This window comes from Pantherophis guttatus, chromosome 1, assembly GCF_059756535.1.
Source record: "Pantherophis guttatus breed Tessera chromosome 1, ASM5975653v1, whole genome shotgun sequence".
Lineage (NCBI taxonomy): Eukaryota > Metazoa > Chordata > Lepidosauria > Squamata > Colubridae > Pantherophis > Pantherophis guttatus.
Window position 1 is genome coordinate 337066870 of NC_142063.1, and position 15403 is coordinate 337082272.

The 15403-nt window shown below is 44.2% G+C and overlaps 1 protein-coding gene across 2 annotated transcripts in view; it reads left to right on the forward strand.

The window, feature by feature from the left end:
- Positions 1–15064, forward strand: part of MNT (MAX network transcriptional repressor) — an 88249-nt gene extending 73185 nt beyond the window's left edge. For both annotated transcript variants that reach the window (XM_034420778.2, XM_034420777.2), the window contains 2 exons: positions 12706–12898; positions 13934–15064. In XM_034420778.2, the coding sequence (XP_034276669.1) occupies positions 12706–12898; positions 13934–14640 (900 nt within the window). In that variant the 3' untranslated portion in view covers positions 14641–15064. The remainder of the gene's footprint in view (positions 1–12705; positions 12899–13933) is intronic.
- The last annotated feature ends 339 nt before the right edge of the window (positions 15065–15403 follow it).

Consider the following 15403-nt stretch of genomic DNA (forward strand, 5'->3'; position numbering starts at 1 on the left):
AAGATTTAGCCCGTCTCTTCCATTTTTTATTGTTTCTTAACAAATGGTAGTTTTGAAGATGTTTGTGATGAAAAGCCTCCCTCCTCCCAGGTCCTCCTTAAGTCATACAGGTTAGGATAGGATAGGATAGGATAGGATAGGATTGAATTGAATTGAATTGAATTGAATTGAATTGAATTGAATTGAATTCTTTATTGGCCAAGTGTGATTGGACAGGAATTAGTCTTGGTGCATACGCTCTCGATGTACATAAAAGAAAAGATATATTCATCAAGTATCATAAGGAACAACACTCAATGATAGTCATAGGGAACAAATAAGCAATCAATCATATTAGGAAACAGTCAATATAAATCTTACTGATACCAGCAACAAGGTTACAGTCAAACAGTCATAAGTGGAAGGAGATGGGTGGTGGGAACGATGAGAAGATTAATAGCAGTGCAGACTTAGTGAATAGTTTGACAGTGTTGAGGGAATTATTTGTTTAGCAGAGTGATGGCATTTGGGAAAAAACTGTTCTTGTGTCTAGTTGTTCTGGTGTGCAGTGCTCTATAGCGTCATTTTGAGTGTAGGAGTTGAAACAGTTTATGTCCAGGATGCGAGGGGTCTGTAAATATTTTCACAGCCCTCTTTTTGACTCGTGCAGTATACAGGTCCTCAATGGAAGGCAGGTTGATAGTAATTGTTTTGTCTGGTAGGTAAATTATGTGAATCCCACCCATGCCTCCAAAGTCCCTTCCAACTGTGTTATTCTAATTCTAGTGAGTACTGGCTATACATCACTTTTTCCAATGCCACTGTAACTTTCAGTAGTCACTAAATGAATGGTTATAAGTCGAGAACTCACTCTACTTCCCTGCCTGTATTAAAAGCACAAACTTAGTTTTGCTTACTTCCCAAACAGTAATGTTCAACTACCCTATCATAGAGATGTACAGCTGAAATGGTTTAGGGCAGGTGTAGGTGTGTACAGCACACACCTGCTCCTGCTTTGCCTTTTTTTTTTTGACCTGGCAAAGACCTTAGAATGATAACCTGCTGGAATTAAAGAAGACACCAAGAGGCCTCTTTGGAGCACTTTTTAAGTTGTCCATCCCTAATGAACAGATAATGGAGGCCGTGAAGTTGATTAGCCAAGATTCCTTCTGATTTGTTTCTTCAAGTAAATCCTATCTTGGCAACTTTAAGACTTGTGGACTTCAACTCCCAGAATTCCCCAGCCAGCATGAAGAAGCAAGCCAAGTGTCATTCAGAATCCAGGTGTTATTTACCAAAGCATTTCATGGATGTGAATTGTGAAGAACAGTTGATTTATTGTTGGCCTAGTCCACAGGTCGGCAACCTCAAACACTCAAAGAGCCACAAATGTCCTAACCAGAAGCCCCCGATCCATAGAGTCTCCTCCTAGTGCGACTTCCTTTTTCCTCTACCTGTCCTAACCGAAAACCCTATCAATTATTTATAGGGGTATGGGTAAGGCGTTTTAAATTGGGGAGCCATTTTGGATTTAATTCTATTTTAAATGCATTTTAATTGTTTATATTGTATGTTTTTTAATTTTGGCTGTTCACCGCCCCGAGTCCTTCGGGAGAGGGGGCGGTATAAAAATCAAATAAATAAATAAATAAATAAATAAATAAATAAATAAATAAATAAATAAATAAATAAATAAATAAATAAATAAATAAATAAATAAATAAAATTGTGGAGCCGACCAGCAACAGGGAGCTGCAGCAGAGGATGAAAGAGCCACATGCGGCTCCAGAGCCCCGCGTTGCCGACCCCTGGCCTAGTTTATTTTCCTGACTGGGGGAAGATATTATTGTATATAACTATTAATTCCTGACTTACAGGAATTTTTCAGGGAACCTCCTTCCACTCCTCCCCCCCACATCTCCTAGTACAGGGGGGGTCTCCAAATTTGGCAACTTTAAGACTTCTGGACTTCAACTCTGAGAATTCCCAGTCAGCATGGCTGGCTGGGAAATTCTGGGAGTTGAAATCCACAAGTCTTAAAGTTGCCAAGGTTGGACCACCCTTAAAGTAGATTAAGAAGGGCCCATTTTAGCATCACTCCAGCTTAATTCATTGCACAAGTCTTAATGAGAGGTCCTTGCTCAAGTACGCTGATAGTCTCTTCCTGGAAACCCAGCTTAAACTCTTCTAAGTCACATTTTTTTTCCCAGTGCATTTTTTTTTGTGCCAGCAAATACAGCTGCTGTAATTGTTGCATCAGCATTGAGACACAAACCATGGCTTGCTTGCCAAGATCTGGGAAATGGTCTTAAGCCTGCCTGCCTGCCTGCCTCTTTTTTTCTTCTTGTCTTTTTTTCTTTTCTTTTCTGTATTTCTATTTCAAAAGCTGCCCACTTCAGCATTTTTCCTGACTTTTTCCAGATGAACAGGTTGGCTTACAACCCAAATTGGGACCGGGATTTCTGTCGCTAAGCCAGGCAGTTCTGGAAGTGAGCTGCACATGATTTTCCAACTTTTTTTTGCAACAGTTTATTTTATTATTTTTTTATTTATTTGATTTATATGCCGCCCTTCTCCGGAGACTCAGGGCGGCTTACAATGCGTTAAGCAATAGCCTTCATACTTTTGTATATTTATACAAAGTCAGTTTATTGCCCCCACAAACTGGGTCCTCATTTAACCTACCTTAGAAAGGATGGAAGGCTGAGTCAACCTTGAGCCTGGTAAGATTCGAACCTGCAGAAATTGCAGGCAGCTGTGTTAATTACAGGGTGCATTAAACCACTGTACTACCAAGGCTCTTGGTTACTGTACTCACTGTACTACCAAGGCTCTATTAACAGTTGTTAATAGCAATAGCACTTAGATTTCTATACTGCTTCACAGTGCTTTACAGCCCTCGCTAAGCAGTTTACAGAGTCAGCCTATTGTCCCCAACAATCTGGGTCCTCATTTTACCCACCTCGGAAGGATGGAAGGCTGAGTCAACCTTGAGCCTAGTGAGAGTCGAACTGCCAAACTGCAGGCAGCTGGCAGGCGGCAGAAATAGCCTGCAGTACCACCGCGCCACCACTGCTCACGTTGAGAGAGTAACTGCAGTTGTGACTCGTGTCATGTGGTCATTAAGCAAATCTAGTTTCTCCCAATGACTTTTTGCTTGTTGGAAACCAGCTGAGAAGATAGCAAACGGAGATCACATGACACCCCCCACCCACCCCCGATGCTGCAACCGTTGTGAATACATGCTGGTTGCCAAGCACCCAAATTTTGTTCTTGTGATGATGGAGGTGCTCCCGGTGGTTATACATGTGAGGACAGGTTGTAACTTTGAATGATTGCTAAGTGAGTGGTTGCAAGTCAAGGACCACCTGTAGTTTTTGCAGCTTTAGAACCGTGCTATATTTCTAAACGTAGAAATCGAAGAAGTGAAGTGAACTGAAAAGTGAAATGAAATGAATTAAAAAAAAAAAATAGAAGGATCTTCTTTCTGCTTTTTGCCTTGCGCTTCCAAGCAGTATTATGTGTCTATGTCTTGATCGGGGATGCATAATTTTTGTGAGATCTGGAGGATGTTCCTTGGCCTCCAATTATTGCGGCCAAAATGTTGTTGGCAGCCCGGGTTAGGTGTAACTTTATGTGATGTGTGTTGATACCATGATATTAAGGGCCCCCAACCAGTGATGGGTTCCTCCCGGTTCGGCCCGGTTCTCCCGAGCCAGTAGCGGTGTCGATATGACATCACTGAACTGGTTCTGCCTCACCCCCACCCCCGATCCCCACCCCCACCCCCTGTGTCCCACCCCCCCACCCCCGCGTTATTCTTACCTTTTATTTAGCCCCACCCCCAATCTATTGCTGCCTCCTGAGTCCCAGCTGATTGCTAGAGGGGAAAAAATTGTTTAAACTCTTGCGGCAGGGCTTCAAAGGGCCGCCCTACAGCTGATCAGTGTTAAAAGAAAACAAATGAGTAGATCAGTGCCTGCAAAAATAAATGGGTAGATCGGTACAGTTCTGCAAGCAGTTAAAAGCTTGGTAGATTAGTACCTCTGCTAAATCCTAAATAATTGTCACATGACCATCAAGCCACGCCTACAAAATAAGCCATGCCCACAGAACCGGTAGTAAAAAATTTAGAACCCACCCCTGCCCCCAACCCATTTTCTTTTTAATGCATTTGTACAGTTTGGTTGATGTTGGTATTTTGATTCACCACCCAGATTCTTCAAGATAGATGGACAGCTACAAAAAATTATTCAATAAATAATAATGCATCCGTAAGAATATCTGTCTAAACAGGCCTAGTGGATTGTGGGAAAGGTTAAGCAAGGTTGGACCTCGTGAAAACTTCAGTACAGGTAGTCCTCTACTTACAGAAGTTCATTTAGTGACCATTTGAAGTTACAACGGCATTGAAAATAGTGCCTTATGACCATTTTTCACCCTTATGACTGTTGCAGCATAACATTTATTTACGGTCACGTGAATAAAATTTGGATACTTGATAACTGACTCATATTTATGATGGCTGCACTGTCCCAGGATCACGTGATCCCCTTTTGTGACCTTCTTTGACAAGCAAAGTCAATGGGGAAACTAGATTCGCTTAACAACCATGCTAATAATTTAACAACTGCAGTGATTCACTTAACAAATGTGGCAAGAAAAGTTGTAAAATGGGACAAAACCCACTTAATACATTTTTCACTTAACAACAAATTTTGGGCTCAGTTGTGTTTGTAAGTTGAGGACTATCCGTATTCACAACAGCAGGAAACCCCCAGGTCTTTAGGTCAAATGAAAAGTGGAAAAAACCCCCCCCTACAAAGACATGCCAGTGCATGTAAATTCTCCAAAAAATGATACAGATATTGTTATCAAGAGTCAAGCTCAGTCTGAAACAACTTTATAGGTCAGTGATGGCTAACCTTTTGGCCATTGCGTGCCAAAAGCGGGGGGTTGCCCTCGCGTGTGCCCACACCCATAATTCTATGCACCCTCCCCCCCGCACATGCGCATGTGACACACACACACACACACCGCTTTAGGCATGTGATGGCCCGGTAGGCCCGTTTTTCGCCCTCCCCAGGCTCCAGAGACTTTCTAGGAGCCTGGGGAGGGCGAAAACGGCCTTCCCAACCCTCTGGAGGCTGGAAATGGCCTGTTTCCCGACTTCCAGTGGGCCCAGGAGGCCTGAAAATCAGCTGGCGGAGCTGAGCTCGCGTGCCCATCAATATGGCTCCACATGCCACCTGTGGCACGCGTGCCATAGGTTCGCCATCACGGTTATAGGTAGTCCTGGACTTAACAATCATTCATTTAGTGAGTTTTCACAGTTACGGCGGCACTGAGAGAGTGACTTATGACCATTTTTCTTACAACCAGCTTACGACCATTGCATCAACCAGTCACATGATCAAAATTCAGACACTTGGCAACTGACTCTTATGACGGTTGCAGTGTCCCAGATTCACTTAACAACTCTGTTATTAACTTAACAACTTCAATGATTCACTTAACAGCTGTGGCACAAACGGTCATAATATGGGGCAAAATTGACTTAACAACTGTCTCACTTAGCAGGGGAAATCCTGGACTCAATTGCGGTTGTAAATCAAGGACTTTTTCCAGGCTTTCAGAATATAAAATATTCTGATTTTTTTGAATGAAGCCCACCACAGTGTATTCTAGGTTGCATTTCTGTAAACTTCGCTTTAGTGTTTGGTCTGAATGTATGTTTAGTGTTGTATTTCTGTATATTTTACCTCAGTGCTTGTTCTGCCACTCAGGGCAAGGCGGATCTGCAGATGAGAAAAAAATGACTTTGCAAATTGTGTTGTAACTCCAGACAGGATGATGTTGGTTGGTCCTGCATAATGAATGCCTTCGGCTTTTGCACAAATATATGAGTCATGTTGCTTGGCAGCAATTACATACTTGTGTGTTCGTTTGTGTGTGTGTGTGTGTGTGTGTTAAAAAGAATCAAAATGACCAAGCGTTGCAGCTTGTTATCCTTTTGGATAATCTGGTCATTTTAGTTATCTGCTAAATATTTATATGGGTTTATAATTGTGAAACTTGCATAGAGAAGATAATCGTGTTAAGTATAGCAGAGTTGGCGGCCTGGAGCGGGAGGAAGAGGGAAAGGGGGGGTGATTTTGTGGAAGGGGAGGGGTGTGTGTGCGCGTGGGGGGGGCCTTCAACGCCAATGCGTGAGTGGGGCCTCAAGCGCGTGTGATGAGGCTCACGTGAGTTTGGCTGCAGGTGCCTGTGACGCTCACACGAGTGGGGCCATGCATGTTCACGGACGCATGCACACCGGCCGACCACTCAGACAGCCCTGTGGTGATTAGGCCATGGGTCAGTAGTGGGCCACAGCCCACAGGTTAGGGATCCCTGATGTAGAGGACCTGTCCCTCAAAGCTACATAATCCTTGATTTATGACCACAATTGAGCCCAAATTTCTCTTGTTAAGTGAGACATTTGTTAAGTGAGTTTTGCCTCATTTTATGACCTTTCTTGCCACAGTTGTTAAGTGCAGTTGATAAGTTAGTAGCACAGTTGTTCAGTGAATTGGGCTTCCCCATTGATTTTGCTGATCAGAAAGTTGCAAAAGTGGATCACCTGACCCCAGAACATTGCAACCGTCGTAAGTTTGAGTCAGTTGCCAAGCATCTGAATTTTGATCACATGATGTTACAAAGGTTGTAAGTGTGAAAAATGGCCCTAAGTCACTTTTTTCACTGCTGTTGTAACTTTGAATGGTCGCTAAATGAACTGTTGTAAGTCAAGGACTACCTGTATTTGCAAGGACCAGAACTTTTTAAGCCTACTCATTTCTTTTTTTCTCTCGCATTAACAAGACAGTAACTACATTATAACATACTTCGCTTTTCTGTGGGCCCTTCGCCACATGCCGTACCCCCGCACTCACACCATACACTTTTCACCTGCAATCCCCTCGAAAGCCTTGTCCCCCCAGGCCGAACTGCCAGTTGAACTGAATTCAATGCGGGGAAAGTGATAACGTTGAAAAAGTTTCACAGAGTCACAGTTGCAACTGAGCAATTAATTTTGAATGGTTTGGTGAATCAACACCTGCCTTTCCTAAAGTTGTGGCTAGATCACAGGTCTGCAACCTTAAACACTCAAAGATCCATTTGGACCCGTTTCCCACAGAAAAGAAAACACCAGAAGCCACAAAACCCTTCCCGTGCCTGACTATTTCTTGAGCGGCCACAAAACTAGCATATGTAGTTTTGCTACTACTGTAATGCTCTCTACATGGGGCTCCCCTTGAGGAGTACCCGGAAGCTCCAACTGGTGCAGAATGCGGCCGCGCGGGGGATTATGGGAGCGAGGGGTCGCTCCCATGTGACACCTCTCCTGCGTGAGCTGCATTGGCTTCCAGTGGTCTTCCGGGTGCGCTTCAAGGTGTTGGTTACCACCTTTAAAGCGCTCCATGGCATAGGACCTGGGTACTTGCGGGACCGCCTTCTGCCGCCGATAGCCTCCCACCGTCCAGTACGCTCCCACAGAGAGGGACTCCTCAGGGTGCCGTCGGCCAGGCAATGTCGGCTGGTGACCCCCAGGGGGAGGGCCTTCTCTGTGGCAGCCCCCGCCCTCTGGAACGATTTGCCCCCGGAGATAAGAAGGATATCGGATCTTCGGGTCTTTCGCCGAGCCCTGAAAACTCTTCTTTTCCAGCAAGCAGGGCTGGCGTGAACCCCGCCCCCCTTTTTTAGTTTTTAATGGGTATTAATTGTTTAGTTTTAATTTGTTAATGGGTTTTAATTCGCACTGTTTTAATTCGGGCCAAAGTATATAATTCTTTTAATTAATTTTAAATTTTGTATTGTTATGTATTTTAGTTTTGGCTGTGCACCGCCCTGAGTCCACCAGGAGAAGGGCGGTATATAAATTGAATAATAATAATAATAATAATGTAGTTGAATTAAACATTCTGTTTTTTTCTGAAACTTTTCTTTTCTTGGATTTATCCATGGTTGGCCTACCGGGAGTTGAAAAGCTCAATAAATCGCATGCCGGCAGGTGTCACACATTGGCGGTTGTGATGCATATTTTGAGTGACAGGGAGCCGCAGCAGAGGGGTAAAAGAGCCACATGCGGCTCCAGAGCCGCAGGTTGCTGATCCCTGGGCTAGATGTACCCATTAGGTCACGGAGAGAGCTGCAGAGATAAGCAACTCTTTTCAAATCAAAGGGGCCCATTTCTGAGCCCCAAATAAACTTCCTTTTTCAACCCCAGAGATCTGCCGGATGACGGTTTTGAGGACTAACAGTCTAATTCAGGTAAAAGGCCTTTCTCTACGAACTTGCCCTCAGAACATCCCTTTGTGCGTTAAGTGGATCTTATGCCAAGGCTCTTATAAATTGTGTTTCCTCCGCCCCACCTTCCCTTTTTTTCCTGTTATCTACTTTCTGTTTGGGGTAAAATCAGAACCAGCTGCACCTTCCCTGCTGCACCCTTCTGATAAGGCTGTTCTGAAAAGAAGACGCATAGATGTCAGCCGAAATTCGCAGCCGGGGTGGGGTGAGGTAGGCTGGGGGTCCTGCTATGCCTGAAAGGAGTAAAACAGGCAGAACTATCAAAGGAAGGAAGCTCTTCCTTCCCCCCTTCCCAAAATACAAACTCATAAATCACAAGCATGTGCGAGACGACTCCTGCCCGCACTCACACACAAACACACACACAGATATATTCTCTTAAGTGTTTTGGGAATCGCTCGATTTTTATCTTGGCCTGCAAAACCTTATAGTCTGTCTCTAGAGACATTCCCAGGCCTGGATTGTGTTCATTAAGAGATGCTTAATACAAACGGATAATGTTTAATCATTCTTAATGCAATGAGTTTTGTAATTTACTCGTCTAAACAATTTACAGGCAGTCCTCGACGTACGACAGCAATCGAGCCCCCAAATTTCTTTTGCTAAGCGAGACAGTTGTTAAGGGAGTTTGGCCCCGTTTTACGATCTTTCTTCTCACAGTTGTCCTGCAGTGAGTTGACTGTGTTGAGTTAGACATGGCAAGTTGGGTGCAGCAAATTATCACAGGCCTTAAAGAAAAGGGAGGAGAAATCAGGCCTGCCAAGGCAGCACTTCCTTCAGCTCATTCCTACCTTCCCTCTTTTCAAGGTCCTAGCCCTCATGGAGTTTCTTAATCTGAGTTCACAACTGAGTCACTTAGGATAGGAGAATTATGCTGACGTGGGTTCTCCATCCTCAGTTTGTTTTGGGGTATAGAGAATTGGGGGATGTGGTGGCTTAGTGGCTAAGATGCTGAGCTTGTCGATTGAAAGGTCGGCAGTTCAGTGGTTCGAATCCCTAGTGTCGTGTAATGGGGTGAGCTCCCGTTACTTGTCCCAGCTTCTGCCAACCTAGCAGTTCGAAAGCACGTAAAAAATGCAAGTAAAAAAATAGGGACCACCTTTGGTGAGAAGGTAACCGTGTTCCGTGCGCCTTTGGCCTTTAGTCCTACGGCCACATGACCACAGAGACGTCTTTGGAGAGCGCTGGCTCTTCGGCTTTGAAACAGAGATGAGCACCGCCCCCTAGAGTCGGGAACGACTAGCACATATGTGCGAAGGGAATCTTTACCTTTTTATAGAGAATTGACCCATAAGGAAGAAAGCGAGACTTATATTCACTTTCTTTAAATGACAGTTTTGTACCGCTGACCTCAATGCATGGCTTGTATAGCTAGAAACGGGCTTTTCCAGAGCTTAGGAAAAAGAATGGCAGTCCATCAAGGATTTAAAAACGCATAAGATTGGCACATCCTTTTGTTTTTAGGAGAATGGTGCGTCAAGAGGATTGAGAAAGCTCCCCGTTAATGAGCTTGGAAATCAGTTGGATGTTAAAATGTGCCTATCCATGGCCAAGATTTCTATAACCAGATCCCTTTTCCCTTCCATAAAATTGATTCTTTAAAAAAAAAAAAAAAAAACCCCACCCTATTTTTATCATAAGGGGCTGCTCAGGGATTAAATTAGGCAGGAATGCTTTCGAAGAGGAGCATTTTGCTTTGCTTGGTTTTTTAAAAAATTCTCTTAATTTACAGGGTAAATCTTCTCTTTAACGCAGAATTGGGGAAGCTTGACCCCTTTATGACTTGTGGACTTCAACTCCCAGAATTCCTGAGCCAGCATGGCTGGTTCAGCATGGCTGGCTCAGGAATTCTGGGAGTTGAAGTCCACAAGTCATAACAGGGCCGTTGTTCCCCACCCCTGCTTTAGTGGGCTCAGCAAATGTAACTCCCCAAAAGGATGAGGAGGAGCACAGAGGCACAACAGTTGCACCTCTTTAAAGCAGCCGTGTGGTTTTTTTCCCCCCGTCAGCGATGGCAGGCCAGCTGTGGAAGGACCGAGTCTAAAAACTCCCTCAGCGGTGTTATATAAAATATGCTTGCACTCCATTCAGCTTCAAGCAGTTGTTCCTTAATGCTCGGTCGAACGAGCAGAGCGTAACTGAATCACGTTTGAGTAGAGCTGTGACCTCATAAACTCATTCATCCGGTTCCCTTGGACCATTAAAACACCATTTTTTCCAATTTTGGTTGAGCGTCTTGATTCTTTCGCCTCTCACGCTTCGGAGAGGGACAAATGCACTCTTAGGGGAAATGGTGGATATTGTTTCCAATGAAGAAAATCCTGAATCAGCCCTACATTTGCTCACTCCTTATTCTTTGCCTTCCTTCCCAGTAGAAACCAGTTGTATTTGAAGTCAGATTTCCTGTTGCACCAAAGCCAGAGTGGACCTGAAAAAATGGAAATCCCTTAAAATACTCCTCCCCCACCCCCTTGGGATTTATGTACAGGTAGTCCTTGACTTACGACTGCAATGGAGTCCAAATTTTTGTTGCCGAGTGAATTTTTCCCCGTTTTATGACCATTCTTGCTGCAGTTGTTAAGTGAATTGCTGCAGTAGTTATGTTAGCAACACTGTTGTTAAGTGAATCTGGCTTCCCCATTGACTTTGCTCATCGGAAGGTGATTTACATGACCGTGGGACGCTGCAACTGTCATAATAACTATGAAACAGTTGCCAAGCGTTTGAATTTTGATCCACGTGACCATGGGAATGCTACAAAGGTCGTAAGTGTGAAAAAATGGCCATGAGTCACTTTTTTCAGTGCCGTTGGAACTTCGAACAAGTCACTAAGTGAACTGTTTTAAGTTGAAGACTGTACCGTGTTTCCCCCAAAATAAGACCCTGTCTTATGCTTTTTTGAACCCCGAAATAAGCACTTGGCCTTATTTTCGGGGAAGCTCTTATTATTTTGTGGTGCGTGGAGGAAATGGCGGGGACCTGCTGCGCATGTGTTTAAATATTTTTGGGGAGGGGGCTTATTTTCAGGGGGGGGCTTATTTTAGTGCATGCACTCAAAAGCCCGATTGGGCTTATTATCAGGGGATGTCTTAGCTCTGCACAGAGATCAAGGCTTCAGTCTGTCTCAAATGATCATGATGGATTTGTTTCTGGTCATTGCTTAAGAGAAGGAAAAACAGTATTTCATTCTTCTCTCCTGCCCTTAGTTGCTGCAACAGGAATGTAAAAGAGGCCTTCCCGCATGCACCATAGGGAAGATACCGCTCCTTAAGTCAGTTTCCCAATCCTGGATCCTTAAATTGTTTTGTCCTGTGTGAGCCATTGATCCCACTTGCTGAGGATGATGATGGGAGATGAAATCCTAAACAATAGGAGAGGCTCATGCCGGAAAAAGCATGTTGGAAGTGACGACCTCTTAGAAGAGGCATTCCGTGTTCCTTTTGCGCAGTTTCTTCTAGAATAAAATAGAATAACTGAGTTGGAAGGGATCTTGGAGGTCTTCTGGTCCAACCCCCTGCTTAGGCAGGAAACGCTACACCACTTCAAACAAATGGTTATCCAACATCTTCTTAAGTGTAGGAGCATTTACAACTTCTGGAGGCAAGTTGTTCCACTGATTAATTGTTCTAACTGTCAGGAAATTTCTCCTTAGTTCTAGGTTGCGTCTCTCCTTGATTAGTTTCCACCCATTGCTTCTTGTCCTGCCTTCAGGTGCTTTGGAGAATAGCTTGACTCCCTCTTCTTTGTGGCAGCCCCTGAGATATTGGAACACTGCTATCATGTCCCCCCTAGTCCTTCTTTTCATCAAACTAGACATGCCCAATTCCTACAACCGTTCTTCATATATTTTAGCCTCTGGTTCCCTAATCATCTTTGTTGCTCTTCTCTGCACTCTTTCTAGAGTCTCCACATCTTTTTTACATCGTGGTGACCAAAACTGAATGCGGTATTCCAGGTGTGACCTTACCAAGGCATTATAAAGTGATATTAACACTTCACGTGATCTTGATTCTATCCCTCTGTTTATGCAGCCCAGAACTGTGTTGGCTTTTACGGCTTTTTCTAAAATCTCTAAAACACGTTATTTTCAAAAGGTCCATGAAAAACCTGGCCTTTGTTGAAAAGGACAACTAATGGCCTACATTCTTGCAAGTGTGATATAAAAAATTTTGTAGCTCAGTTTCTTCCTTATCTGGGTGTGCCAAGAAACTGAGGATTTCCTGTCATTTGCACGGTCGAGCAAAGTTCACAAGATGGGATTTTCTCTTCCAGAGCTCTTGTTTCTGTGGAAGCCTTCATTTGTCCAAGGAGAAAATGAACCTCCTCCTTATCCCTTTGGAACCGCCTTCTTCTGATTTCACATTTGGCTTTTCTTTGCAGACCTTGAAACGCAAAGAGAAAGAGTATGAGCATGAGATGGAGCGGCTAGCCAGAGAGAAAATTGCCACCCAGCAACGTTTGGCAGAGTTGAAGAATGAGTTGAGTCAGTGGATGGATGTCTTGGAAATTGACCGGATAATCCGCCAGACAGTTCAACCAGAAGACGATCAGGCATCCACTTCAACTGCTTCAGGTAGGTTGGAATGTTTTGGTGCCGTTTCACGGCAAGATTCCATTTCGTGAAGATAAAAATTAAAGATTAAAAAATAAATAAAATATAAAAGGGAAGGAAGGAAGGAAAAGAAAGAGGGAGAGAAAGAAAGAAAGAAAAATAAAGAAACTAAGAAAGGAAAGAAAGAAAAAGAAAGAAAGAAAGAAAGAAAGAAAGAAAGAAAGAAAGAAAGAAAGAAAGAAAGAAAGAAAGAAAGAAAGAAAGAAAGAAAGAAAGAAAAAGAAAATATGTGCACTGCAAATAAAACTTGCATGTGCTGGAAAAATCACTTCAGTGGTGAGATGAGGGGCATATAAATTTAATAAATAAAATTACATAAATGAATAAAAAGAGTTTTTTTACTCGTCTATGTAACAGTACTACGGCATGAGCTGCCCTGCATTATCTATCATCTATCTATCTAATCTAAAAGCTGTGGTGGTGCAATGCTTAAAATGCAGTATTGCATTCTAATTCTGCTGATGCCAGGGGTTCAATCCTCCCCGGCAAAAGGTTGACTCAGTCTTCCATCCTTCCGAGGTTAGTAAAATGAGGACCCAGATTGTTGGGGGTAATATGTAAACTGCTCAGAGAGGGCCTTAAAGCACTGTGAAGTGGTATATAAGTCTAAGTGCTATTGCTGTTCATCCATCCATCTCGATCTCTATATCTATCATCTCTATATCATTTATCATCTCTCTCTCTCTCTCTCTCTCTATCTCTCTCTCTCTATTTCTCTATCTAATGTATCTATCATCATCCTCTCTCTCTCTCTCTTTCTCTCTCTCTCTCTAATCTTCATCCATCCATCCTCTATCATCTGTCTATCTATTTGTCATCTATCTATTATTATTAAATTTCTATATATCGTGGCCCAAGTGACTCTGGGCAATTCACAACACATGATGTAAGAAATAGCGATTTTAGTGATTGGATGACCTGATTTGGCCTCTTGTGGGTTCCCGCCTTTTCCCTCAGGCAAAATTTTACATCTGCCTTTGTTTTATCTCCCCGCAGAAGGAGAAGACAATATGGATGAGGACATGGAAGACAACAGCCCTGTCAATTCGTTGCCGAAGCTCGCACATCGCCAGCATCCCGAGCTCCTGAAAGCAGTGGCCCCCATCGTTGCTGCCCATCGCCCATCGGTTCTGCCGCTGGCCCAGAAGCACGTCCCGCCCCACGTCCCACCCCCACTCCAGCCCCAGGCCCTGGTCCAGCCCCAAGCGATTGTCCCTGCACAGACTCACCTCGTGGCGGCCTCCACCGTGCAATCGACTGTTATCGCCCACACGGCCACTACCCACGCCTCCGTCATTCAGACTGTCAACCATGTTCTCCCGGGCCCCCAGCCTAAGCACATTGCCCACCTCGCACCCTCGTCCACCTCCAGCCCTGTCCAGCTGACGACCGCAGCTCAGCCCATCGGCCACATCACTGTGCACCCGGCCACCATCAACCACGTAACCCACCTGGGGCAGCAGCTTCCCCTGTACCCGCAACCCGTGGCGGTCAGCCAGCCCGTGGTGGGCCACATTGCGCACGCCATCTCTCACCAGCAAGTGAATGGAACTGCCAGCCTCGGCCAGCCAGCGGTCATGGCGAAGCCCGGCGTTGGAACTCAAGTTGTGCACCACCAGCAGTTGGTGGGCCAAACGGTCTTGAACCCCGTCACCATGGTTACCATGCCCCCTTTTCCCGTAAGCACCTTGAAGCTGGCGTAGAATCAGCTGCAAAACAACTGGATAAAACTCCATACATTCCAACTGTGAACCCGTGGCAGAGATGTTAGGGGTGAGAGGGTTGGTCACACCGACCCTCCGCGAGAGGATGGCGCAAGAGAAAGAGAGAGAGAGAGAGTGAGGCCGCGGAACGGGCAGAGATAACCTTTCCTCCCTCCATCTGTCCCTTCCCCAGTTTTTTTTTCCCCCTCCTGTTTTGATTTCTCTCAAGAAAGTCGGTCATGGGACGGGGGGGGGCGCGTGGGGGTGGGATAGAAAAACCCATAAGGGCTGCTTCTGCACTTGAATTTCCCCTAATCAGAGAGAAAAAATAAATAAATCAATAAACTGTCCTTCACGGTGATTTTTTTCCCCCCTTTTGACATGTAATCAGTGAAATAAGACTGTAATAAAGTTCTTAAGACTTCGACTTTTCCTTTCAACCACCCCAGCCGCCACGACCTTTTTTTTGTTTTTTTTAACTTTATTATTTTATTTTATTTTTTTATGTGTTGCTTCTTTGTAGTTCCTTTTTTTTTTAATGGCTGATCTCTTTTATTATTAAGACTTTGCATAGAGGAAAAAGAAAAAGAAAATCATAGAAAATATATATATATATATTTATATATATATATCTACCTGCGTATAGCTACATATATATATAAAAATATGGTTCTCTGTGAACACCATCGATGGGCAGATCCTTTTGTTTCCAGGATTAACGGACACATGTCAACATCGCTCCTCCTGCTGTGAAAGGAGGGAA